General features: G+C 48.6%; 1 protein-coding gene across 19 annotated transcripts in view; it reads left to right on the top strand.

The window, feature by feature from the left end:
* AEN (apoptosis enhancing nuclease) overlaps positions 1-27,131 on the top strand; it is a 27,386-nt gene extending 255 nt beyond the window's left edge. Inside the window, exons 2-10 of one of the 19 annotated variants that reach the window (XM_073013042.1) lie at positions 84-1,218; positions 1,464-1,511; positions 3,841-3,958; positions 4,060-4,172; positions 5,646-5,772; positions 7,140-8,597; positions 21,014-21,617; positions 24,079-24,279; positions 24,907-27,131. In XM_073013042.1, coding sequence (XP_072869143.1) covers positions 21,078-21,617; positions 24,079-24,279; positions 24,907-25,146 — 981 coding nt within the window. In that variant the 5' untranslated portion in view covers positions 84-1,218; positions 1,464-1,511; positions 3,841-3,958; ... (2 more) ...; positions 7,140-8,597; positions 21,014-21,077 and the 3' untranslated portion in view covers positions 25,147-27,131. Of the gene's footprint in view, positions 1-83; positions 3,959-4,059; positions 4,173-4,217; positions 4,303-5,487; positions 5,773-7,139; positions 8,598-8,991; positions 13,040-16,098; positions 16,497-18,284; positions 18,415-21,013; positions 21,618-24,078; positions 24,280-24,906 lie in introns of those variants that run through there. The other 18 variants (XM_073013045.1, XM_073013041.1, XM_073013037.1 and 15 more) reach the window with 18 other exon arrangements.

Genomic DNA, 27,131 nt, shown 5'->3' with positions numbered 1-27,131 from the left:
GCAAGTGGTCTTCCTCCCTAGCCGTGGCGACCCATGCCAGGTAAAATCCCAGCCGAGGTCACCCGTCCAGTTCTCTCCTCCAGGTCAAGGGCTTGGGACTGGAGGAGCAGCCGACTGGAGCTGATATTCGGGAAGCTAAGCCTGAGGCTGCTCTGGAGGGCCGGGGAAGCGAGCGGCCAGGCTTGGCACCCGCCAAATGTGCCATGCCAAAATGAAGAGGACGGAAAGCGACTCTGGAGCCCAGCAGGTCAGCGCTCCTAGGGGATGCTGGGCGGGCTAGAGGTGTGGGGGCGTCTCGTTCCAGTACTCCCCCCCGGCGACGCGGAAACCCGGCTTGCAGTTTGTTTCGCTCGGTCCGGCGCCCAGTAGGAGAAAGACTGTCCCACAGCCTCGCGGTAGCAGACTCTCGCAACCCAGCCGCCCCAAACCCGCCGCCGCCGCTCCTCCCGCGCTTCTCGCCCCTGATTCTAGATGCAGCTGACTTGTTGCATGCAGAAGAGCCGCTGGGTTCCGCGTTCCAAGCCTCTCCTCTTTGCTTTGCCTGCCACCAAATCTGAGCGCCAGGAGTCCGGGGACTCTGCCGGACAGCACCCAGAGAGCCCAGAACCGCAGGAAAAAATGTGAAAACTACCAGGAGACCACTGGGTAATCGCCCCAGTGCAAAGGGCCCTTCTTCCTACCCGCCGCAATTGCGGCAAATAATTCCAGGAAGGGGAATGAGAGGCGCTAGGGATTGCGCCCTGGGGGAGCCCTTATCTGCTGAAAGGGAGCGTCTAATGCGGTTGCTTCCTAGTGTATAGCCTTTCCACTCCGCGGACCAAGCGCCTCTCCTTCGAGTCGCTACCCGCTTGGAGTTGGCTGAGAATCAGGCTGCTAAATGTCCCTGGAGCCCCTCCCGCAGCAAATCCGAGCCCCCAGCTTCAGCACCAGAGGCTGGACAGCGCCCCGACCCTAGGGTGCCGATGGTCTGTGCCTGCGCGCGGCTCGGCCTCCCAGCCCCACGCCACTTGCGCTCGCGGCCCCTCAGATCCCACGCGGAGGAGGTCGGGAGGTGACACAGGTTCGTGGAAGAAGGCGGGATTCATCTTCCTCATTTCTCCAGGGATTTAGGTGTGGGAATCTAGGAGAGCATTCTCTCTCGCCCTGGCTACGACCAGTGGAAAAACTTGGCGCCAAATGCAGGCAATGGTGCTGGGAGCAGAGGAACGATTGCAGGCGGTGAGCAAAGGGGCAAGCGGGACAGAGGATCTACTGCGAGCCCCAGGCTCTGGTGTTCCGTGAAAAATCGCCACATTTAAATCCTGCGCTCCCCCGCGCTCCCTCTCGCTCTCTCCCCTTTCTTTTTTCCCTTCCTTCCTTCCTCCCCGCGCTCTCTGTACGCCTTAATGAGAATGCGTGAAAGGGAAAGAGTGGGGTGAAGGGAGAAGATATTGAAGCCGAGGTAAGAAGCACATTTTATCTAGGTCTTAACACTCAAGCGTGGATGAAATCTGTCCAAAAAGAACATCAAGGTACGCGTTTTTTACCCAAAGGGGCCCAAAGTGACCTTTGTATGAGGAGCAAAGATGATTGTTTGACCAAGAAGGGGAACAGCGGAGGGAGAGACGCTATCACAAAAGGGCAAACGGAGGTGGAGGAGGAAGAGAAGGGACAGGGCTTCAGGCACTAGCATGGTTACCAGGCAACCAATCGCAGCCCCTGCCTCCTGTTGCCTTGGTTACGGTGGGTGGAGGGGCTTTGGCCACTGATTATCCATGAAGACCTAGATTATTTAAAATATCTCCTGGGGAGCCCCTGCCTTCTCCGGGCTAGGTGAGAGGCGCACTGATCCCGCATAAGGCCCCGTCTGGGGAAATCCTGGAAGATGTTTGTTGTTTGTTCGTTTGTTTGTTTTTCTTTTAAGTCAAGGCGCATAGCAAAGCAACTTACCTTGCCACCACTACAGTCCTCCCCTCCCCCGCTCCACCCCACTGGCTTCATTTCTCCAGGATTTACAATTTGGGCTTTTATATTTTTCATTTAGTCCTTTATACTGGAGGAGCTGAGTTCCTGTCCCCATCCTCTCTTTTTCCCCCTTAAAATGAGAAAAAAAAAAATTTGCTTTTTATGAATGAACAGGAGGGAAACAAGGAAATTGTCCAAGGGTGTCTACTATAGAGAGAAGCTTTCTCCCTGGTTTAAGAGTCATCTCTCCCCCCAGTAAACCACTCCCCTCAGGGGAGGGGGCTGAATTCTGGATTACCCTCACTTCTCACCTTGCCCCATAGACCACATAGAAAGCACAGGCAGAGGGAAATGTGTCTCCCTTAGCAAATGGACACTAGCATCACTCTCATTTGATTCCTCAAGATTCTCTCCTCTTTTCTTCCTCCCCAGCATTGCCTTCATAATTAGCAAATACAGCACCTGAAGCTTCTAACCCTCTGAGTTTTTCTGTTTCCCTTGATGGACAAACATTGTCAATCAATGTTTCACCTGTCAGCCTTGCCTTGCCTGTGTTCATTTGAAACATCTGGGTAGGAAATTATTTCACTCATAATTTTCGGAAGGCAGCTGTAACATTCTCAGAGTGATTTCAGAGGAAATTGCTAGCAAGTTACCAGAACAGCCTGTGCTCTGTGCACTATTTCACCTCAAATATGTCTGTTTAAGAGCCATGAATTTTCTCTTTTCCAAACAACAACAACAACAACAAAAAGAACTTTGTTTTAAACTGAGGTATTACTTGACAACACAGGAATGGAGAATATTTCCGTTTCAGGCAGTAACTATAATATGGTTATCTGTGGTGCCCTGCACCAGTAAACACACATGTCTTTTCTTTTTTCATCTTGTTCTCTTCATTTCTCTCCATTTCCTTCATTTATTATTAATGTAAAAATTTTTGATCATTGTAATTTCAGCATAAGTTTAAAAGGCCAAAAATTCCCTCAGTGAACTGACTTGATAGTTTTGGGGGTATTTACATTAAAATGCTTTTCTCTCACATGTTACTATAGAAACTTCCCTTTAGACCAGACCAGACAGCTGGTCTGCTTTTTGTACTTTTCTTCCCAAAGAAGTGCTTTCCTTTATGAATTCTCTGTGGCAGCTATCATTGATTACATCAGTAATGTCCCATAGCAACAGTTGATTTTTTTTTTAATTATTATTCACTTTCTGCTTATTTTCTTTATGGACAAAGGGTCTACTTTCCTTTCAAGAAGATAACTGAGCTCTTATTGGCTGGAAAGGAAGAAGCATTCTTTCATTGGTTGGTGTGTATTGCCTTGTCAACCAATAAGAGGATGCCATTTATCCTTTTCTGACTAGCTGAGTGAGCAGGGTGCACAGAAGGATTGAATCTGCCTTAGTTCCATCCAGTAGCCAAGGATAGAACTCAGAGTACTGAACTCAGGATCTGCAATTGACTTTGGCTAATCCAGATTGCACTGACTTGCAAGGATGACGTTTTTTACCTATCTATTCATAGCTTACTTCAACGTACCTGCCTTATACATTGTCCTATGGCTTTTTTCCCCTTCATTTTAGGAGATACTGTGATCATCTTTCCAAGTCAGTGCAGGTTATTGTTACCAGCACACTGAGGGTCCAGAGAATTTTGTGATTTCCCCTAAAAGTAGATAATTGGCCCTCATTATTAGAGATTTGGTGAAAACTTTTGGAGATGAAGATGGAAAGCTAGAAGTTGGAAGAGCTGCATTGCGTGTGACGCAGAATGGATATCTCAGCTTTTGGATTCACGCTGCTCAGCTCTCAGCTTTGGTGTTTTGTGTTTGGTGTTTGGTGTCCTCTCCACTTTGATTTTTATTTGTTTGTTTTTCCACTTTCATTCTTCAGAGCTGCGCTTTCGGCCCGAATTTTCAGTGACAAATAGAAAAGCTGAATGGATGGAGACAATGACTCTCTAATTCAGTGTAAGAGCTGACTCATCGCTTCCCAGGAAGACTTGTTGCAGGTAGGTGATGGTGATCCTGGAACTGGAGATTATCCCAGTCCTTTGTCGCATTGGCAATGAGCAAGTCTGTTTATTTTTCTCTTTTTTCCTGCACCGAATAGTCTTACTCAGGGATGCTGGCATTGGTCCCCACTTCCCTAAAAAGAGGGGAAGTCAAAGTTCTTTCCCTTTTGGGACAGAAACTCTCTGATAACAGCCTGGAAGAAGCCTTAACGTGAGTACAGACCACTTCAGTCAGTCTTTTTTTGGTTCTTGGCAGGAGGGGATACTGGGAGTGGATAGATGCCTGATCATCATGGTGCTGTCAAGAGCCATATTCTTTATTGGCCCCATCTGTGCCAGAGGTCAGCAGTACCATGAGCCCTAGTGCTAGACTATAAGCCCTTCAATATTAGGAGCTATGTCTTGTAGCACTTTGATTCCCTCAAACTCAGTTGTGCTTAAAGTAGGGCTGAACAAATGTTTGAACTAAATCCTACTGGCTAGTATTAAGACAAATAGCTTAACTTCTTCTTTATGGGAATGGTAGCTCTAGACCTGGACCCTCCCCCTCCAAATCAAAAGCTTCATATTCCCTAGCCCTCTTCACAAAAGATAAATTAAGGCTCAGTTAATTGTTACCCTGGTAACATGGAGTGGCCACATTGAGGATCCCCATCATCCATTACTGTCATGAGGTAAAAGAGAGGAGGGGTTTGGGATCATTGTAATGGAGGAAACCATGGAAACAAGTGTTGCTAAGGGAACAGCTCTAAATTCAGAGGAAAGAAATTAGAAGTGGGGAGTGGAAGTTGGTGGGCTCAAGGGCAGGTCATTTTTTCAAGATACATTTCTTTGAGACTATAGCAGCCTCTTTTATTGCTTGCTTGTTCTCCCAATTCAGATAGAGCCCAGAATTAAAGAATTTTGAAAACTAGGGCCATAGTCAAGTCAGTTCAAGTTCATCTTCATTGGCTTTGTAAGGAAAAAGCCAACGAAAATGGATTTACCCTGTTCACACCTCACAGTCCTACTGTGTCTCTGAACTCTGCTTCTTTGCCAACCAGTTTCATTTATCACAGGCCAGGCTGCATGCAAGGCACTGGGAAGAATAATGAGCAAGAGCCCCTGCTCTCATAGTGAGCTTCTAGCAGGGCAGTGGTTTGGGTGGTGGCTTTAGAGCCAGGGTTGCTCATGTAAGCTAGATCAGTCAGTCCTGCAAGGTGACATCCAGGGAGATGCTGTGGTTCTCTCCAAACTCTCTTTGTGGTGCATTTTAGCTTATCTATTACTTCTTGAAGTTTATTTTCCAGCTCCCTAAGAAAGGGCTATTTTTCCTAGAAATACCTAGGGTGCTAAGCTCTCTTATTAACTAAGGGGTTACCTTAGCATTGTTCTCTAATGGTACACTCAGGTCCTTGTCTCTAAAACAATGTAAGGATGAAGGACTAACCCTCTCTCAACAGTGGCAAAGAGATATGGGACTTTTTATTCTTATTATTATTGTAAAAGAAATTAAACGCCACACATCTATCTCTGTTTCTTGATAGGTTAAAGGATGGGGAAAGGAGGTCTCAGTTTTCTGCAGCTGGGAATTTCAGAGCCAGCACCTCACTGGGGGATGGACTGAAGAGGGTCATAACAGCCTCTGGGGGAGGGACACCTCTCCCTTACATCTTCCACAAAAGAACTTCTTGGTTTTTCTCAGACCCATGGCAGAACTGTGCCCTGTCTCAGGCTGACTGCTGCAAAGGGCTGGGACTCAGAGCTGGGTGCTGCCAGTCTTCTCCATGTCTCCCCCGACTGCCCTTGCTCCTGAGCGTCTCCATCACCAGGCAAGCCCCCACCCCCATTCTGGATAGAGAGAATAAACCCAAGGATGGAAGGGTGGGCTAAAGAGGAAGCGCTCACAATTAAAAAGAGAAAGAATTAAAAGCAGCACCAATAGGGAAGGGTAATTATCCTTTAGTTGCTGCAGAAATACAATTAGGGCCATGCTCTCTGAGCCACCAGGATATTGTGGCTTTTGCTAATTAAGGAGCGGATGTGCCCTGCCAGTGCAATTACAGGCTGGCCCAGGCAGTAGGGGCTTTGCCTCTCCTCCACCAGGGCCACACTGCAAGGGAAATTAACCAGGGAGCCCAGCATTGTGCCTGCAGGGAGGGGATGACTGGGCCAGGATTCCACCAGCCTCCTTTCCACAACCACTTCCCCTTTTCCTCTCTTCCTGCTCTGCTTACCCCAGCACCACCACTCTGACTTCATTCTGAATCTGTACTTCCAATGCTTCCAGGTCTCAGTAACCACTGGAAGAATTTTCACCATGGGCCATGCCCATAGGCTTCCAGAAGGGGGAGGCACCAGTAGAGAGGGGTCACCATTTCCGAGCTCTACTTTCCCTTCTCCATGGTGCTTCAGTGCTTCATGATTAGTAAAGAAAAGAGAGAAATGAGCTACCTGCCTGCTTCTCCTTAAAAATAATTCCCCTATTTGTAAAGGAAGTATGCTCAAATTGGGTGCAGTGGTTCACATCTATAATCCCAGCACTTTGAGAGGCTGAGGCAGGAGGATCACTTGAGCCCGGGAGTTTGAGACCAGCCTGGGCAATATAGTGAGAGCTTGTCTCTACTAAAAAAAAAATTAGCTGTAGTCCCAGCTTCTAGGGAGGCTGAGATGGAAGAATCACTTGAGCACTTGAATCTGGAAGACCGAAGCTGGAGTGAGACATGATTGCATCACTGCACTACAGTCTGGGTGACAGAGCAAGACCTTGTCTCAACAAAACAAAACAAAACAACTATGTCCATTACAGAAAGTAGAACACTCCAGAAAAAAGGGAAAAGTAAGAAATAAAATAATTTTTCCAGGGAATTTTGAGGTGAGGAGAGGTGTTCAGAGGAGATGAATTTGGTAATAGGAGCAGAGACAACGCCTAGCCTGAAGGAGCATCCAGACCCCTGACCTGGTGGCGAGGGGTGGGGGATGGTCCTCGAACGCCTTGCAGAACTGGCCTGGATACAGAGTGAACTGGCTGGCCCCGTCTGGAAGACTAGTGATTTTGTTGTTGTCTTACTGCGCTCAACAACAAATCCCAGTCTGCCGAATGGTGCCAGCCATTGCAGCGGGGTGCAGGAAATGGGGGGAGCCCCCCTTTTTTGCTATCCTTCCTCATGTTCTTTTTTGTATCTTTTGTGTTTCCTAGAAAACATCTCTGGTAACCACCCTGAACACCCCTCGGCAGACTCTTCCAGAAACACGGACAAACTATGGTTTGAGCAGGGAAGTGGGGCAGGGTCTCTGTTTTCAGGGAGCAGTGGACTGCTTCCATACCACTGCCTGAAGGGCAGGGGGAGAAAAACCCTCCTTAATTACTAATTCCCCCAACAATCATTTTGGGGCACCTATAATGGAGGCATCTTGTGACCCCACACCCTGGGGTTCAGGGCCTCGTTGTCTGTGGCCCGACAGCCACAGTATACGCAGGTACCAAGAGGTATGTACTGGAGACCAAGGTTGCCGGATGTTCGGTGCACCTGGCAGCAAGGGGGCACACCTGAGCTCAGAGCTTGTCTGGTGCCTGCCCCACAACTGAGGGAGTGGACTTGTGTATATGGAATTTCTTGATCTTAGTACATGCCTCTCTGCTGTGACATCCAGAAGTATGGCCAAGAGAAAAACAGTCCAGTGCTTGGGGGCCATCCCCCACTGTGGCAGGAATACGATTAGAATTAGTGATCAGAAAAAGCATTTCCCAGGCTTTTTTTTTTTTTTTTTTTTTTTTTTTGAGACAGAATCTTACTCTGTCCCAGGCTGGAGTGCAGTGGTGCAGTCCTGACTCACTGCAACCTCCACCTCCTAGGTTCAAGTGATTCTTGAGCCTCAGCCTCCCAACTAGCTGGGATTACAGGTGAATGCCACCAGCCTAGCTGATTTTTTGTATTTTTAGTAGAGACAGGGGTTTGCCATGTTGGCCAGGCTGGTCTCGAACTCGTGACCTCAGGTGATCTGCCCACCTCAGCCTCCCAAAGTGCTGGGATTATAGGCATCAGCCACCTTGCCTGGCCTCCCAGCCTTTCTTGATCCCTCTGCCTGGGGGGTACCTTGCCTTAAGTTGAGCACTGAGTCACGGTGATGATACTTTCAGTGTAGATTCATTTTTCAATCAACAAATCCAAATGCCCTCCCTATTCCTAAGTATATTCCCACCCTCCTCCATCCATACAGCAGAGGACACTAAAGCATATTACAAACCTAAGTTGGGGATTGGAGATTGTACTCATTTAGGGAATGCGAAAATTGCAGCCATTAGCTGAGCTCATTCTACCTCTTCCGGTTGCTAGCTGTGTGACCTTTAGCAAGGCACTTGACCTCTCTGAACCAAGTCAGCCCTTCACTTCTATCCAGAGACTGTGGTTGCCTCTGCTTCTGCTGCTCCCTCTCCTCCAAACTGGCTCTCTTCTTCTGCACTTCCAGTCTTTTAAATTTCCCTTTACTGCTAACCCTGCCTGAAGCCAGTGGGAAGCCAGTCCTATTAGAAATCGCATTTACACTTCAGAAGTCTGCAAATTGGTGTCACTCAGCAGGTGTCTGTCCTTCACAGTGGGAGAGAAGCCCAGATTGGGCAGGAAGGGCAGAGCTGGAGAACAGGAGAGGAGGGGAGGTGAGTCTCTCCTGGGCAGCCCTCAGCATCTGGGGCTGGTGTGGGGATGGAACAGGGAGAGATTGTGCCTCAGTGAAACAAGCATCTGGGGAGGGAAGTGGGGTGCATTCCTGATTTGAGGGATGGATACGAGAGCCTGTGTTAAGTGGTGGGGGGAGTCCTGGCTCTGAAGTCAAACATATCCTAGTTTCAATCCTGGCTCCATTGCTTACGAGCTGTGTGACTTTGAGTCTGTCACTTAACATCTCTGAGTCTCAGATTCCTCAACTGTAAAACAGAATTGATCACATCTACATTGTTAGGTTGTTATGATTAGTAGGCAAGTGAAGTGTCACAATACAAAATGGCATAGGTATATACACAATATTGGTCTTTTCTGCCTTTTCTTTCATAGTTTTCATGGTTGTCCTCTTCACCAGCCTTGGGCACCCACAAGTCTGCAATCCTGAAATAGGAACAAATGGAAACCACCATCTTTCTATTAGTCTCCCTTATCATGTAGGAATTTTATCCCATTTAAATATGTATCCTTCCCCTTCCAGATCAGTATCTTGCCCATTTCAGGGGGCTCAATATATATTGAAAGATGAATGTAGACCAAATCCCTCCCCACTTTAAAAATACTAAAATCAAGGCCTGCAGAGGTTGTGACTTATCTCTTGGTCACTCAGCAAAATAGACAATTTACTACTGTTTTTATTTATTTATTTATTGAAATTGGGTCTGACTTTGTCACCCAGGCTGGAGTGCAGTGGTGTGATCTAGGCTGAATGCCGCCCCAGCCTCCTGGGCTCAGGCAATCCTCCTCCCTCAGCCTCCCGATCAGCTGAGACTACAGACACCCACCACCACGCCTGGCTAATTTTTGTATTTTTTGTAGAGACGGAGTCTCCCTGTGTTGCTCAGGCTGGTCTTAAATTCCTGGGCTCAAGTGATCCTCCCACCTTGGCTTTCTAAAATGCTGGAATTACAGCACAAGCCACAGCGTCCAGCCCTAACTTACAACTTTTTAAGGTAACTTTCTTGGAGTCTCAACACAAAAGCGTCGGCGAATCAAGGGTCAGGGCATCTGGCTCCTCGCCTTAACTGCATCAACCAGGTTTAGGAAGCAGCCTGATTTTCAGCCCCACCCATCGCAACTGCGGCTGTCAGGTTTCCCTGCTCATGTTTCCGTGGATGGGCAGAGAGGCAGCGTCCTCTGCTGGAAGCTTTAGGTAACTCCACTTTAGCGGCAATTCGTCAGTCTCAGCGACAAACTACTAACACCTGCGGAGATTTAGAAACCGTCCTGTTCAGGCCCCACCCCAGACCAGTTAAATCAGAATCTTGGGGTGTGACCCCAAGCATCTGTGTATTTTACAGTTCAGCATGTTGAGTCAAGACTGGGGACCACTGAATGAAGGATTAATTTTATATGTGAGGGGACTCTATCTAGAATGGAGCAAGCAACCGCAGAGAATAAAACCCCCCTGGATCAAATCCCTCCAGTCTTCCATTAAAAAATTAGCCATGTGAGACTTAGTCTGGGTCTGAGAATCCTGGACATTCTCAGAAGTTGGGGGATGGTACAAAGGTACCTTAATTGTCTCGGTGCCAGGCTGTGTCCTGGTAGGTCCAAAGTCCAGCTACTGCTGGATCAAGAGAGCTAAGAGAGGGGGGAGCTGTGTGAATAAAACAAGTACATTATTCACATTTAGCACTGGGAGTGTTGTCAGCTTCATACTCTCCAACGCAATGGATCCTAAACTTCAGCATGCCTCAGGATTAGCTATTTCATCAGCTTGTTAAAATGCTGGGCCCCACCCCCTAATTTTCTTAATCCTACCCCTTGACTTTCTGGGCCTCATCCCCTGACTTTCTGGGCCCCACACCCTGATTTTCTGATTCAGTAGGTCCAACAAACTCCCAGGTAAATGCCCATGCTGCTGGGCTAGGACGACACATGGAGAACAATTGCTCTAAAAATTGAGCAGATCAACACTCTCTTTCAAGTCTGCACCTGGCCCAGCACCATGGGGATCCCCACAGTACCCCAAAAAGTCCTCAAAATGAGTACACAGGGCAGGAAGAATGGCACTCTGACTGTAGCATAATGATTTGTAAATGCAAAATAGGTCAAATCCTGTCTCAAGTGTTTTCAGATTGAAAATGCGGAGGGGGAAATGATGGGGTCTGTGAGGTCAGAGCTTGGATCACGGGTTTTTCCCCACCAGGCCCCAGCCTAAACAAGCTCTGTTATAAAGAAGGCCTCGTCTTTGTGGTAGGAGGAGTTGTTGTTTTTTTTTTCTTCAAGATGTAGTCTTGCTCTGTCACCCAGGCTGGAGTGCAGTGGCGCGATCTCGGCTCACTGCAACCTCTGCCTCCCAGGTTCAAGTGATTCTCCTGCCTCAGCCTTCTGAGTAGCTGAGATTACAGGCACGTGCCACCATGCCCGGCTAATTTTTGTATTTTCAGTAGAGATGGAGTTTCACCATGTTGGCCAGGGTGGTCTTAAACTCCTGACCTTGTGATCCACTGGCCTCTGCTTCCCAAAGTGTTGGGATTACAGGCGTGAGCCACCGCACCTGGCCTAGGAGGAGACATTTTTACTCAATCCAGAGGCAGCCTCTGGGTAGAAGGGAAGGGCTGACTTGGTTCAGCGAGGTCAAGAGCCTTGCCAAAAGTCACATAGCTAGCAGAAGTTGGAGGGTGAGTTTAGTGGTTTCCCTAAGAAAGAATGGGTATGAGTACTACCATCTACAGTCAAGATGCCAGTGTGAGACCACCCTTACTGAATACTTGGGACATCAGGTTTTTTCACTTAGCAATTTTTTTTATGATAAATGTAAGTATAGATGGTCCCTGACCTACAATGGCTCAATTTAACGTTTTTTTCACTTTACAATAGTGCAAAAACAATACACATTTAGTAGAAACCTTACTTCAAGTGCCCATGCAATCATTCTGTTTTTTATTTTCAGTACAGTCTTGAATAAATTATATGACATATTCAGTACCTTATTATAGCATTTGTGTTAGATGATTTTGCCCAACTTTAGGCCAATGTAAATGTTGTGAGTACATCTAAGGTATGTCAGGCTAAGCTATAGATGTTTGGTAGGTTAGATGGATTAAGCACATTTTCAACTCGTGAATTATAGTGGGTTTATCAGGACATGGCCTCATTGTTAAGTCATGGAGCATCTGTAAATATGGACATCTTAAAAATATGTCATTAAATGAATGCAATGGACTCTAAATATCATAATGATTTGATACAAATATTATTCATTTTCATTTATTTATTTTTTGTAGAGGTGGGGTCTCACGATATTGCCCAGGCTGGAGGGTAGCACAATCATAGTGCACTGTGGCCTCGAACTCCTGCTCTCCTCAAGTGATCCTCCTGCCTCAGCCTCAGAAGTAGCTGGGACTACAGGCATGTGCCACCTTGCCTAGCTTCTTTATTTATTTATTTATTTATTTATTTATTTATTTATTTATTTATTGAGACAGAGTCTTGCGCTATTGCCCAGGCTGGAGTACAGTGGCATGATCTTGGCTCACTGCAACCTCTATCTCCGGGGTTCAGGAGATTCTCGTGCCTCAGCCTCCTGAGTAGCTGGGATTATAGGTGACCACCACAATACCTAGGTAATTTTTGTGTTTTTAGTAGAGACAGGGTTTCACCATGTTGGCCAGGCTGGTCTCAAACTTGAGACCTCAGGTGATTCACCCACCTTGGCCTCCCAAAGTGTTGGGATTACAGGCGTGAGCCACAGCGCCTGACCTTCATTTTTAAAGTACATGAAAAAACTATTTCTGACAATGTTGAGTTTTACCTAAGCACTGCTAGAGAAAAGCAATGATTAACCCCTCACCCCCAAACCCCACCTCAACCCCACCCTCTCGGGTTCTGGAAATGGCTCACTGCAAAGAAACACCCTTCCCCATATGACTGAGATAAAACTCATGGATTCCCCTCTATGGCAATTCCCCACTACACCCTGTTACCAGACTGGATACAGACACCCCCAGTTCCCATTTGCCTCATAAGTGATTAGGTGAACTGCTTGGCCCATTGATCAGCTGGAAAAAAATGCTCATTAATAAAACTTTGGTTGAGCTTTTGTCCTTCCCCAAGGCCTCTGAATCTTGGCCCACCCTCAGCCTAAACCAGCATGAAATCCCTCTGTAACAGCAACCTTGAGAACAGGCTGGCCTCAGGATAAAGCAATCCCTGATCTACTGCCCCATCCTGTCACTCTCATTCATCCCACTTGCCTACACCAGGTTCTTTCTAGACTGGCTTACTCCTCCCTAGAAAAGGAAATAAATCCCTTTTTGCCTACCCCTTGAGAGTTTGTAGATTTATGGCCTGAGTGTTCTCCCTGTTTAGAGAGTCTTACCACCCTCACCCCACCCCAAAATCATCCTTTTAAATAAAATCTCTCTTTATGAAATCTGGATTTGTTTTTTTATTTGACGTAATATGCAACATTCTTTTTTTTCTTCCCATTCAGCTTCTGCTGTGGAGTTTTATCCAAGCATAATGTATTTTCATCCTTGGTAATATTTTATGAAGCACCCTATTGTACATTTCTGTCACACAATTATGTAGATAAATTTGAACTTGTTAACTCTCAAAAATTTTCTGTGACCATGAGGTTCTAAGGGTTAATTATTTTTCCTTCTGGATTGAAATGTTGTTGTAATTATTAGTAGTACATATGATTAAAATAAATACATAGCATTTCATCATATGAGAGAATCTTTAAACATAAAAGTTAATTAATCTTCATTAAAATGTCATGGAAAATATATCTTTGAAGGAGATGGATTGAGCCAGTTATTTTTCCATAAATTTGTGAGTGCAGAGATGAAAATCACTTTTTGTAAGAATGAGACAGGGTGAGTCTGTCGTTTTGATTTTATAGTTGTAAGCCTGATAAACATTGTTTACATTAAAACCATAGAGAAGTGGGAAGGGTTTTAGTCTGGCAGTTCTCTCACTTCTTTTAAATTCCTGATAATTATCTATACTCAAAACATTTATTTATTTATTTATTTATTTATTGGAGACAGGGTCTGTCAGGCTCTGTCACCCAGGCTGGAGTGCAGTGGCTCAATCATAGCTCACTGTAGCCTCTAACTCCTGGACTCAAGGGATCCTCCCACTTCAGCCTCCCCAGTAGTTGGGACTATAGGCACACACCTCCACATTTATTTATTTTTATAGAGACAGGATCTTGCTATGTTGCCCAGGCTGGTTTCAAACTCCTGGCCTCAAGCAGTCCACCAGCCTCAGTCTCAAGAAAATGTTTTCAATGACCTAACAACATGATTAGATCCTCCTTGGATCTTGGTGAAAGCAAAGAATGAGAAACCACCTGACTTGTAGAAGGATTTCTAGCCCCGTCTTCAACAATAATTAATACATTATTTAAACTTTCCCTATTGTTTCTCCTGGAGACTTTTATTTTCCAAGGTAATGCAGCAGAGCAAGATTTAGAACAGGTGCAATGTGAATTGCCTTTGAAAAGTGGGAGACAGCTGGTTACATAGGAGGAGAGGGAAGCTGAACCCCAAAGACCCCAGGCATGTACTGAGGCCCAGCACCATGGAAGTTGAGGATCTGGATATTAACTCTCTTAAAACTCTCCTTGGCTGGGCGCGGTGGCTCACGCCTGTAATCCCAGGACTTTGGGAGGCCGAGGTGGGTGGATCACGAGGTCAGGAGTTCGAGACCAGCCTGACCAACATGGTGAAACCCCATCTCTACTAAAAATACAAAAATTAGCTGGGCATGGTGGCACATGCCTGTAATCCCAGCTGCTTCGGAGGCTGAGGCAGGAGAACCACTTGAACCCGAGATGCGGATGTTGCGGTGAGCCGAGATCATGCCACTGCATTCCAGCCCGGGTGACAGAGTGAGACTCCATCTCAAAAACAAAAACAAAAACAAAAAAACAAACAAACAAACAAAACTCTCCTTGCCCTGGATTTACCTCCCACAGTCTCCATGCCTGAAGACCAGTGTCCTATAACCCCTTCCTCTGTGCTCTCTGATCAACGCTGACTCCTAAGTAGCATTTGAATCTGTCATTTCAAATGCTACTTAGGGGGAGCTCTTTATCCTCCACACCACTCTGGACATCAGGATCTTCCAAATTTCCACAACCGCTCTCCCACTCCTCTTTCTCCGGTCCTCATGCATTCCTCTCTATGCTGCAGCCAGAATGAGTTTTCTCAAATGCAGATCCACTGGTGAACCATCTATGACTTAAATCCCTCTGCCTCCCCAAAGCCTTCAGGGGCCTGGGTAAAAGGATTGATCTCTCTTGTGACCTCATTCCTTGTCCTGCTTCCCTCAAATTTGTACTCCCATCAGAAACAGCTCCTAGCCTATTTCTCATCACAGGTACCTTTCCAATACCATTTCTGCTTGCAAAATGGGAACTAAGGGAAGTCAGCCTGCTTAGGTAAGGATCTTTGGACTCTAAGTGTTTCTCCTTAATTTAAGTGTCAATTTCCTTAGACGTAAAACTGAAATAATAGTAAGGTCATTGTACAAATTAACTGAATATTTTGCCTGGCACATCATTGGTGCTCACATAATACATGTGAACCGTTTGTTATTGTTCTTGTTATTACTCATGTTACACTGAATTTTTCTTTTCTTTTCTTTTCTTTTTGACGGAGTTTTGCTCTTGTTGCCCAGGCTGGAGTGCAATGGCGCGATCTCGGCTCACTGCAACCTCCACCTCCTGGACTCAAGCGATTCTCCTGCCTCAGCCTCCAGAGTAGCTGGGATTACAGGCGCCCGTCAACGCCCGGCTGATTTTTGTATTTTTGGCAGAGATGGGGTTTTATCACGTTGGTCAGGCTGGTCTCAAACTCCTGACCTCAGCTGATCATCCGCCTCGGCCTCCCAAAGTGCTGGGATTACAGGCGTGAGCCACTGCGCCCCGGCCTCACGCTGCACTGAATTTTCTGTTAACCTTGCTGTTCCCCTGCTGTTAGATAAACAACTCAGGATGCTTATGTGTTTATTCTGTGCATCCCACTGCCAAGCCCACGTAGGAACTTAATACTTAGGAGTCAAATGTTGCAAAAGAATAAATGAAAAAGCAGCGCTGACGGAGGAAACCTTTCAGTCTTTATTTAGTGCCCACTGTGTATATTATTTCCTTCAATCCCAGAACACCCGAGGAGGTAGGGGCCGATGTTCCCAATCTGCAGATGTGGGTGTACTCAGTAAGTCATTCGGCCTTTGGTGGTCCCAGGCTCACAGGAGCCCACATCCCGACCCAGGTAGAGGAGTGGATTGGAGCCGGGGACACAGGTGGGACCGCGCAGGGATGAGAGGAGGCCGGGCTCCCCTCCCTTTTCTTTAAAGTTTCCCGCCAGTATGGTTGACTCGCAGCACGAGTTACGCCCCCTTCAGGAGTCCCTCCCCTTCTGCTCTCGTCCGCCTCCCCGCTGCCAGGCAGGCTCGACCAATCAGAAGAGGCCTTGGGCGGGCGCTGCCGTCCAGCGAGCCAATAGGCGGGCAGTGGCAGCCGGGCTTGCCCGGGCATGTGGGAGCTGCCGGCTTTCTGGACGCCACGTGCGGACCGGAAGAGACGCGCGGGGTTTCAGGTGAGATCCAGGACCCTGTGCCGGGGCGGCTGGGTCGGGCGGGCTGAGGCCGCGTGTCTGGGGTCGCAGGCCCCGCGCGTTGTGTCCTCCCCGGCCTGCGGCGGTGTCGCCTGAGTGGGCTGACCGTGCTCTACCGGCCGGCAGAAAAGCAGGCCGGGCGCCGCCTGTCTCCAGTCCTCGCTTTGCTCAGGGGTCCAGGGCCAGAGGGGGCGGCGCTGGTCGTTGGGACTGGGCCCAGCAGCCGCGGCCAGCAAGTGACCAACGCCCGAGTCCTTCCCGGTGAGATCAGGCCTCCCACGCGTCACGCCTGGAGAACGCCAGCCAGCGGGGAGGTCGTGCCGGGATAGCAGACTTTAGTTGTTGTCATTGTTCCTTGGACTTTTTTTTTAGCAGCACAGGGGACCTTATCGAGCCAGATTTTCTCAGATTTGGGCAATTATCAGAATCGTGGCTTGAGGGTAGGGGTCGTGCGCGCTCTTTTTGAAACTGTAGATTCTCAGGCCCCTTTCCCCAAAATAGCAATTAGGACGGTGTGGGAGTGGGCCTGAAAATCAGCCTTTTATCAGATGCCATTTGGTAATTAACAGTATTTGGGAAGCCCTTATCTAATTCACAGTCCTCGGTCGATGGTGAAGAGACGTGACTTGCCCCAGATCATCTAGCTATTTAGTGCCAGAGGAGGGTCTAGAATTGCCCTCTGCCCTCCTGATCAGCCAGCAGGTTGGTGACTCTGATGCCACTGAGGATTCTGACTTCGTGGTTCCTTTGGGGCCTTTGCTCCATTGACTCTGCAGCTGGGACCCTTTCTTTAGGCCAGGGACCCCCTCCCTGCCTGAAGGCCCGGTGTCTGACCTCCCAGAGCGCTGGGTCCAGGCTAGAGAAAGGCTTGTATTTGTCCTTATTGAAAGGGTTGTTTTATCTGAGTGGAACTTCTCTCCAGCTTCACTGAGCTACATTTGGGCCCCCAAAGAGGTGTGTCCTTGATGACTGTTGGTTTTGACGTGTCAGCATGTAGCAGGAGGCGCCATGGACAAAACCCCACAGACACCCAGGTAGTGAAGGAAGTGGTTTTTAATCACCTAGAAGCATCAGCAGACTAGTGTCTCAAAATCCCAGCTTGTTGAGCGCGCGATTTCTGCCCCTTTTAAGGGCTCACAACACTAAAGATTTTACATGAAAGGGCCGTGATTGATTGAGGATCTAGGGGATATGTGACCGGGGGCTGCATGCACCGGTAATCAGAGTGAAACAGAACAGAACAAGAAATTTCACAGTGTCCTTCCACACAATGTCTGGAATCTATGGATAACATCGGTTGCTAGGTCACAGTTTGAATTTTAACTATCAGGCTAATGTCAGGCAGGCCCAGGCCTGGTTTCCGGTGTGGTGCCTGGTGCGGTGCTGTGCTGCCTGCCTTTGGCTTTGCTTCCTCGTTTCTTATTAAAACGGGTACTGAGTATAAAATAATATAGAACAGTATGTGGGGGGGGGGGCCTCTCTTTCTCTCTTCTGTCAAGCAAGGTCAGGGTGTTTGGAAAAGGACTGCTTTCCTCTCTTGAAATCGGAGGCCATAGAGACCTTTTCTCAGATAACTTAATTTCTGGCTTCTTTAAAACCTTGCCAGTAGGGTCAGGAAAGCCACCAACCCTAGTCCTAGCCTCAGCCCCTCACAGAGAAAGGAGGGGACTATCCACCACCCCGCTTTCCCAGATTAGTTATTAGCACGGTTGGCATTGGGCTTCTTAGGCTTTTTTCTCCCATTGCTGGACTGAAGCAAATTGAGGTTGTGAATTTGTCAGTTCTAAGATGTGACTGTCAATATGAGGAAGTTGGTTACAGTTAAGACCTTTTTAAAAGAGAGACCTTGTCTCCTGGAAAGGATGGGATGAGCAAGCAGGGTGAATGAGTCAGGACAGGTCAGGTCTGGATGAGTCAAGTCGGGATGCGGTGCCCTGCCCTAGAGTGTGGAGAGTCTTTATGGAAATGCTGTGGTATCATCAAACCTGGCAATTCACCTCACTTCCCACCCCCTTCCCGTTTCTCTTAATGTCTGCTGCTACTGCTCAGGTTTTCATCTTCTCCAGACCTCTTTCTACACCCTTCTGAAGAGGACCGGCCACGTGCTAGCTTCTAGGCTGGCTGTTGGGGAAGGGACAGAGACAATCAAGGCTCCAACCTGCCTTCATACAGCTCTGAGGTAGACTGTGTGTGCCAATGGACTTGGAAGGGTGTAATAATTCTCAAATTGTGCTATAAGAGCTCAGCACAGAGGACTGAATTTCTTTGCTCCCCAGCTAGACTTAATGTCCTGAGTCAGGGCTACTCTGGGGTATTTCAGTGACCTCCATAGGTGCCTCTGAGGCTCCCCCATTCACTTGGCCAGTAGACACCAATTCAGGGAACACCAGATTGGAGTAGGGGTGGCTCGTGGAAGGGCCACCAGAGTGGGAAGCAGAAGATGAAACGGTGCAAAGGAGAGAGGAGCGAGGAGCAGTGCCTCCAGCATGACCCGCCTTATGCTCTACACCCTAGTGACTTCAGGCTGCTGGTGGGCCCTCTTCCTCCACCCTGGGTTACTCTTTTTTAAAGCCTTTGCCCCTAACATGGCCACTGATTCTTCTCCCTTTTACCTGGAAGGTTACTGTTTTACATGCACACAGATTTAGCTTCTTCCAGGAAACCTCCAGAGAATTGTCCTCCAACCTGTTTTGCCTCCCTAGCACCTCTCATTCAGCCCTTAACACACTTTGTGCTTGGTTTCTGTCTCCACCATGAAACTAAACTTCTTGGAGTCCAGGATCCACCTTTGCAGCTGCCCAGCACTTGGCACAGTGGAGACACGAGAGAGCTTCCGTGTGGCATTGGCCTGTGCAACCTAGTGGCAGAACAATAGCTGAGTCTGAAAGAGCAGGAGGACTGTGAGTGGGAAGGGAGGCAGGAGAAGGCCTGTGGCTTGGGAAAGGGCTGTGAGTCTGCCACCACCCAGAAGTCCTTCTGGAAGAACCTCTATCCCACTGGGTTGCACTGCTCTGGCTTGAGAAGAGGTGGTTACCAACCACAGGCTAGAGTCTAACCTCTCTGGGAGAAGGAACAGTGATTATTGAGCCCCTGCTGTTTAGAATACAGGAATACCCCAGCATACATTGTGTCATTTCCTCTTCACACAGTAGAGGAGGTGGTAGGATCAGTTTACATGCCTGAAAACTGAAACTCAGCAGTTTAGGTAATTTACAAAGAGCTGAGTTAGGCCCAGCATGGTGGCCCACGCCTGTAATCCCAGAGCTTTGGGAGGCCGAGGCAGGCGGATCACCTGAGGTCAGGAGTTTGAGACCAGCCTGTCCAACATGGCAAAACACCATCTCTATTAAAAATACAAAAATTAGCCACACGTGGTGGTGCATGCCTGTAATCCAGCTACTCAGCAGGCTGAGGCCGAAGAATTGCTTGAAGCTGGAAGGCGGAGATTGCAGTGAGCTGAGATCACGCTGTTGCACTCTAGCCCGGGTAACAAGAACGAAACTCCGCCTCCATAAATAAATAAATAAGCCGAGTTCAACCCTGCTCTGCCTGACTTCAAAGCCCTAGTTTGTTTGATCTGTTAAAAATGTACTGACTGACTTGGCATAACAAATGAGATAGGCTTTCCAAGCTATGGCCTCAGCTGTCGGGAAGATACTGGCTTTTGCAAACTCACCGGAACATTAGACGTTTCCTGTAGCAGCAATGTGCGAGAGCACCTCTTATCCTAGCTTTCAATGACGAGGGCTTAAAGTCCGCTGGGTGGGAGCCCACCACGGAAATCTGCAAGCACTTCAGATCAGGACTTTTAAATGTTTGTAGATGCTGTGGTGATTAATGAATTACAAAGTCAGGTAAAGAAATTACATTTAAAGGCCGGACATGGTGGCTCATACCTATCATCCCAGTACTTTGAGAGGCCAAAGTGGATGGATCACTTGAGCCCAGTTTAAGACCAGCAGGGGAATATGATGAAACCCCATCTCTACTAAAAATACAGAAAAGGTAGTCAGGTGTGCTGGTGTGCACCTGTAGTCCCGGCTACCCAGGAGGCTGAGGTGGGAGGATCACTTGAGCCCTGCAGTGAGCTGTGATCATGCCACTGCACTCCAGCCTGGGTGACAGAGCGAGACCTTATCTCTAAATAAATAAATAAATAAATAACATTTGGTTAACATATTACAAAAAATATAACTATTCAATTACTGCGGGCTTCCTGTGAAATTTTTTCTCCAGGTTCTGAGGATCTGTGCCTTCATATTTCAAAAAAAAGATTTCTTAAAAAGGGCTACACAGTTTCTGTAACCTTTATGTTTCCTATAACCATACGTCTGTCAAAGTCTGATACTTCTTAGCTAAAAATCACAGCAGAAAAAAAGTCAGCTGCTAACAATATTGGACTCAGCCATGGTTTGATTGAGGTTGAGGGTGTGGATTCTGGGTTCCTATCAGCCTTTGGCCTTTACTAATTGGGCAAATATCTTCACCTCTGTGCCTCTGTAAAATGTAGATAATAATACTTTGTTCGGGTCATTGAACAGATTGAGGGATTCCATGTAGTATTTACAACAGTGACTTGCATGTGTTTACAGTATGAATGCTTTTATTAGTGAACTGGGTCCTCAGCTCAATCTGGGAGCCACCAGCTACAGTGTAGGGCTCTCGGGCATCCCCACCGTGGGGAGAAGGGGATGGTGGTTGGGCTGCAGGGAGGGAGGGTGGATGGGTTGCCTGGCACACTCTCACCCAGCCCCTCGGCCTGTGTGTTCTCTCTTCAGGCTGCTGCCCCATTGGAAGATTACTCCCCAGGCTTCCCTTGCCCCAAGCAGTGAGCTAACTGGAATGGTACCCCGGGAGGCCCCTGAGTCTGCTCAGTGCCTGTGCCCTTCCTTCACCATCCCAAATGCCAAGGATGCGCTTCGGAAGAGGCACAAGAGAAGGAGCCGACAGCACCAGCGGTTCATGGCCCGGAAGGCCTTGCTGCAGGAGCAGGGGCTACTGAGCATGCCTCCAGAACCAGGGTCCTCCCTACTGCGCACCTCTTTCAGGGCAGTGCCAGCAACTGAGGCTGCCAGCAGTGGGAAGCAGTGTCTGAGGGCTGGATCTGGCGGTGCCCCATGCAGCAGAAGGCTTGCTCCCAGGAAAGCCTCAGGGCCCTTGCCCAGCAAGTGTGTGGCTATCGACTGTGAGATGGTGGGCACGGGACCCCAAGGGCGGGTGAGCGAGCTGGCCCGCTGTTCCATCGTGAGTTACCATGGCGATGTCCTCTATGACAAGTACATCAGGCCCGAGATGCCCATCGTCGACTACCGTACTCGCTGGAGCGGCGTCACTCGGCAGCACATGCGCAAGGCTATCCCTTTCCAGGTGGCCCAGAAAGAGGTAAGGGCAGGGTTGGGTACTTGTTTGGGAGGTGTGGTGGGCTGGAAAGAGCCACCCTAGGTTTGAGTCACCACTTTGCTTCACTGTGGGCAAGAAACCTCGGGAAAGTCACCTAACTGCTCCAAACAGTAAGTTCCTTCTCCATAGAATAGGGAAAATAAAAATAAAATCCCAAACCTGCCTCCAGATAAGGATTGCTGGCCTGTTGCACAGGACAATATAGAAAGGCTACACCAACTGTAAGGTGATAAACAGCTTACGTTTTAGAGTTTGCTTTCTGTTTTAAAAGTTGTATGCGTTGATATAAAATTTGTAAAGCCCACAGTGGCATCATGGTCAGGTATGGATGCTTTGGCCTATTTCCTCATGTTAGTTTCTTAGTGCTTAGAAAAATGTAATTGGTGGTTGGGACCACACTGATGTACCAGGAATTCCCAAACGTGCTTGACCTTAGGAAACACCTGAGGCCTTTTCAACAATCCAGGATCCCTGTCCCCAGTTCCCTCCGTAGAGACCCGGATCCATTAGGCTTGGGGAGGGCTCCGACCCTTGTTCCAAAAAATCATCACACTGTGCAGACTTGCACCGTAAAGCTACAGGGCTTAAGGGGAAATGGAGGAAGGGAACAGTATTAAAAAGGACATCAGTGGCACCCCAAAAATAAGATGGAAACCTAATAAAAAAGGTAGTCCAGTTTTACACATGTTGTTTCTTCCTTTTTTTTTTCCTTATTCCACACATCTTAAATGGTTAAGAAATGCACAATACACCAATAAGTATGGCACTTTACCTTGAAAAAGTCCTAAAGCTTGCTTGTGGGAACAGGAGGCAGAAAGGTTGCAGCTTGAGTTTCTGTGAAGTGGTGGAAGGAGAGTTCTTTGAAGTCAGACAGGAAGTGTGACACCAGCTGTGGATGGGTGTGGCTCATCACACAGGTGAACCAGGGTTGCTGTGTGCATATTGTGTGTGCCCTCTTGGCTCAGTTCAGCTGGATGCAGTTTTCTGCATTCACTCAGTGTTTCTCAAGGACGAAATTATGCGTAAGCAAAGGTGAAATTTGCGTTGTTCCCAAAATGTGTCATACATCAATTACATGGAGACAAATCTGCATTTTCTAAACAAGCCTGATAACAGAACCACTTTTTAACACTTCTGGGTTATTCTTGGGATTAGGCAAGGTTGGGAAATACTGGTGTACACTATCTTGTGTCCTACTTTTTCACATAACATTGTGGCCTGAGCATTCCTTTGAAATGATTGGAGGTTATTTTATGTATCAAGGAGGCCAATCAGTAAGAGTAGCAACAAGAGGGGAGGTGTGTGGTGAACGCTCCAGCTCCTCGGTCCCTTCCATTGACCTGGTGGGTGGTGGTCCCGAGAGCAGGACCACTTTTTGTCTGCCCAGACTCTGAGCCACTGTGGGGTGTGCTCCATCTCTTTCCACTTCATAGCTGACTGGGGGGAGGGGCAGTGTGGTGAGTGACCAGCATGGTGGCATGTCCCTACCATGAAGTCTCAATGCATCTTATCCATCTGCCATGAAAGCTGGGTTTAGGGATAAACCATATGTTGCCAGCAGAGGTAGGCTGTGGAGGCCAGCAGCTGGTGATAAGGAGAGCCTAAGCCCAGCTAAGAGGGCTGGAGGGGGTTGCTGGCCCATGGCCCTGGACGTGGCCTCCCTGGTGTGTGAGGAGGCCACCCAGCAGGGAGGGGAGGAACACAGTGTGCAAGCGGCCAGAGCTGAGCAAGAGAGCAGGTTAAGAGGGTGAGGAGGAGTTGGTACACAGCAGGGCAAGGGGGCAGAGTCCTGAAGACAGGGATTATGGCCCTTAATGCTCATAAGAGCTGCTGCGGTGGTGTGTCTACCAGTGACAGCCATGGTTCTGTTGACTTCACCCAGCTGGTCTTCATTGATCACCTCCTGTGATAAGTAAATAATAAATCAGTAAATGTAATGCTTTCTGCTACTGGAAAAAGATAGGCATTAAAAAAAAAGAATAAATGTGACGCTTTCCCTGGAGCCTCACTAATGAGTCCAACATGGTCTCTGCACTCACAGACCTTACAGTGGGGTGGGGGAGAGGGGGGTGGAGGCCTGGTGACGTCTTCCAGCCTGAGAGGAGAGCCAGCGCCAGCAGTAGAGTTGCTTGTATCTGGGAACAGGAAGACTTCCATCCATGACCTCCTTTAGTCCTTACAGCTACCCCACGGAATGCTGCTGCCAGTGTTCCCCTTTGACAGGTGCGGAAAACATAGGTATGCCCCTGCGTATAGACAGTAGAAGGGTCTGGGTTCAGACTTGGGGCAGCATGGTTGACTGTGGAGCTCATGATCTCCCCACTCTGTGCTGCCTCCCTCCACAGGGATCCATGCACCTATTGGCCAAGGGTTCTCGGGGCGTGTCTCCTGCCAGCCTGATGGGGTATGGGGGGACCTCCCTGACTCCTCTCTCTGCTCACAGATCCTTAAGCTCCTGAAGGGCAAGGTGGTGGTGGGGCACGCGCTGCACAACGACTTCCAGGCCCTCAAGTATGTCCACCCTCGGAGCCAGACCCGGGATACCACCTATGTCCCAAACTTCCTCAGCGAGCCCGGCCTCCACACCCGGGCCCGGGTCTCTCTAAAGGACCTGGCCCTGCAGCTGCTGCACAAGAAGATCCAGGTGCGTGGTGAGAGAATGACTGGAAGGGAGGGAGGCCCGCCCGGCTTCCATGCCACTTGAGCCACAGACAAGGCTTTGGGCTGTGCCTGCAGCCTCCTTGTCATTCTCTCTTCCCTAGTCCAGGTCCAGGGACCTTGCATAAATGGGTCTCCCTCTTGTACAGGCAGCCCCAGGTGTTTCTCTCCATGGTCCTTCTTCCCCAGTGTGTACTGCAATTCTCCCAGAACACATTCTCCTAGGCTGATCTCTTCCGAATCTGTACCCTGCCTCACTCTTGGTTCTTGTATCCCCGAAGGGTGGTCTCCCATCCCCTACTACCAGACATATAGCCTTAGATGAGGAGCTAGTACCTCTTACTCCTATTGGGCTTCACATTTATTATTCATCTGGTCTGCAAGCCTTTGAAGCAAGAGATTTCTAGCATGCCTTGTATTTGAGGAAAACTGGCTTGGAGAAGCTGCCTGGCTTATGGTGTACAGTTGAGGTTCCATCCCTTTTCTGTGAACCTCCATTCTGAGCATATGTATTCTTGGGCCTGCACAAAGAACCCTGGGTAACTTTCCTTGCTTCTTGGGGTAACAGGCCTCTCACCAGGCTTGCAGGCAGTGATGTGTTGGCTCTTGTTAGCAGGTGGGCCTGCACGGGCACTCATCAGTAGAAGATGCCATGACAGCCATGGAGCTCTACCGGCTGGTGGAGGTGCAGTGGGAACAGCAGGAGGCCCGCAGCCTCTGGACCTGCCCTGAGGACAGAGAACCTGACAGCAGCACAGACATGGAACAGTACATGGAGGACCAGTACTGGCCCGACGACCTTGCCCACGGCAGCAGAGGAGGAGCCAGGGAGGCACAGGACAGAAGGAATTGAGAAGGGGGCAGGGCTCCCTGACTGGGCCTCTGGTGTGGCCAGTAGGAAGTGGGGGCCAGGAGAGCAGCGGGCACTCCTTCCTGGGCAGGGCGGGGCAGGATGCAGCGAGCCAGCCCCAGGGCCAGAGGATTTGGGGTCATCTGTTATCTTGACACCCTCTGCTCACAGCATAGGGCTCTGTCTCTCCAGGACTGTTGGTTCTTTCTCCTGACTCCTGTGATTTTGCTAATGGCACTTTACAGACTCGATGGAGATGTAAGGTGGACCATCTTCTAGGGCCCAGCAGGAGTAGGGAATGTGTCCACAGACTGACCAGGTTGTCGTGGCCTTCCCCACCCCTCAGATCTCCTGAGTCATCATACTGTGCTAATGAAAGGAATCATATCACCCTCTCTGGGGTTGGTGGGTAGGGGTGTCAATATCCTGGAGCTCCCTTACCCCAACTCAATGACTTGGGGTAAAGTTATCTTCCTTTTATTGCCTACCTCTTCGTCCACTCATTTTGGGTTCAGAATAAATATGCCCTGAAGTTAAAGAGTTAAGTCCTAAAGGAGACATTTCTTCCCCACCTCCCTGACCTGGAACTCTGGCTACAGCCATTGTAGGAACTCTGTGCTCCGCGTGGCCTGTCAGCTCCCTGCTAGGCTACAGTGGAATAGCAGAGCCCACAGGCTTCTCGTGGGGAACTGGCCCCTTAACATGCTTGGCAACAGAAGGCCCCAGGCACAGCTCAGGGAGGAGGGAAGGCAGGTAAGCTTTGGACGAGAACGGGCATATTTATTTTGACCCAAATCAGGGACTTCCCCAGTCCACCCAGTACTGGGCTCTTAAGCAAAAGCCTGAGAAACAAGACAGTGGTTTGAATTCTGGGGCCTTTGTGTAGAATTGTGCCTGACCTTTATTTATTTATTAAGAGCAGGGCTACGCGTCTAGGGGAGTAGAGTCTGTATGTCTCCTGGGGCTGGGGCAGGGCATTGGCAGTTAGCAGTGGCCCTGAACCTGGTCTGATGCCCCCTCAGCTCTTTGACTATCACTGTGGCTGTTGGGTTTTCTCCTATTTCTAAAAATGTTCTCTTGTTTCCTAAGTGACAGTTTTGAAATATTGGGTAACCAAGAACTCAGGTCACACAGACCTTGGAGCCCCATCTTTGCTTGCCACTTAGCTTTGAGATACTAGGCAAGCGAGGGACTTCACTCTTGAGCCTGTTGTTTCCTCATCTGTAAGATGGGGATAGTGGTACGGCCTACCTCATAGGGTTGTAATGAGCACTAAATGTGAAGTGTTTGGCACAGTGCCTGGCACGTGGTGAGCCACAGCCACTGTGAGTTTCTGTTTTCCCTTTTGTTTTTTTTTTTAAGCCCAAAAAGGGGCCACAACGTTGTTTATTCTTTGAGGATTTGTTGCAACTTCTTCAGGATAACACCTGAGTCCACAGGCTGAGTAGCTGTGGCCCAGACAGAACTGCTCTGGCTTGGCTGTTGCAGCAGGTGGGGCGCTGGCCTCGGTGAGGACACAGCAGCAAGGGTCACGGTTATCCCTGTGCTTGTCTGTGGTCACCAGGCACAGGTTTGACTTCCGGTCAGTGTCCCGACATTGTGCGGGAGGTGACAACAGAGCAAAGCAGCACAGGGGTCAGGGAGGTAGAGACACTGCTGAAATCACACTACTCCACCCTTAGCTGAAGCCCCACATTCCACAAACTTGGGGGGTCATAGATGTCCAGTCACTGGCTCCCTCCCAGTCAGCACAGCACAGAGGAAGGGGCTAGCTGAGGCTTTTACTACTTCTGGCCTGGCTCCAGGACTTTGTTCTAGATTCCTTAAAAGTCGGTAGCTGGTGTCAAACGCAGTTGAGCAGTAGCTTTGATCCCTTGGTCTGGGGGTTGAAGGAAGATAGCGCTGTTATCAGCGGGGAAATGTACTATTTAAGATCAGCTTTGTTGTAAAACCATTTGTTCTAGAATAAAACTCAATTGTAAAAGTGG

Source organism: Chlorocebus sabaeus, chromosome 29 (assembly GCF_047675955.1).
Source record: "Chlorocebus sabaeus isolate Y175 chromosome 29, mChlSab1.0.hap1, whole genome shotgun sequence".
Taxonomy (NCBI): Eukaryota; Metazoa; Chordata; class Mammalia; order Primates; family Cercopithecidae; genus Chlorocebus; species Chlorocebus sabaeus.
This window is presented reverse-complemented; position numbering and strand designations above follow the sequence as displayed.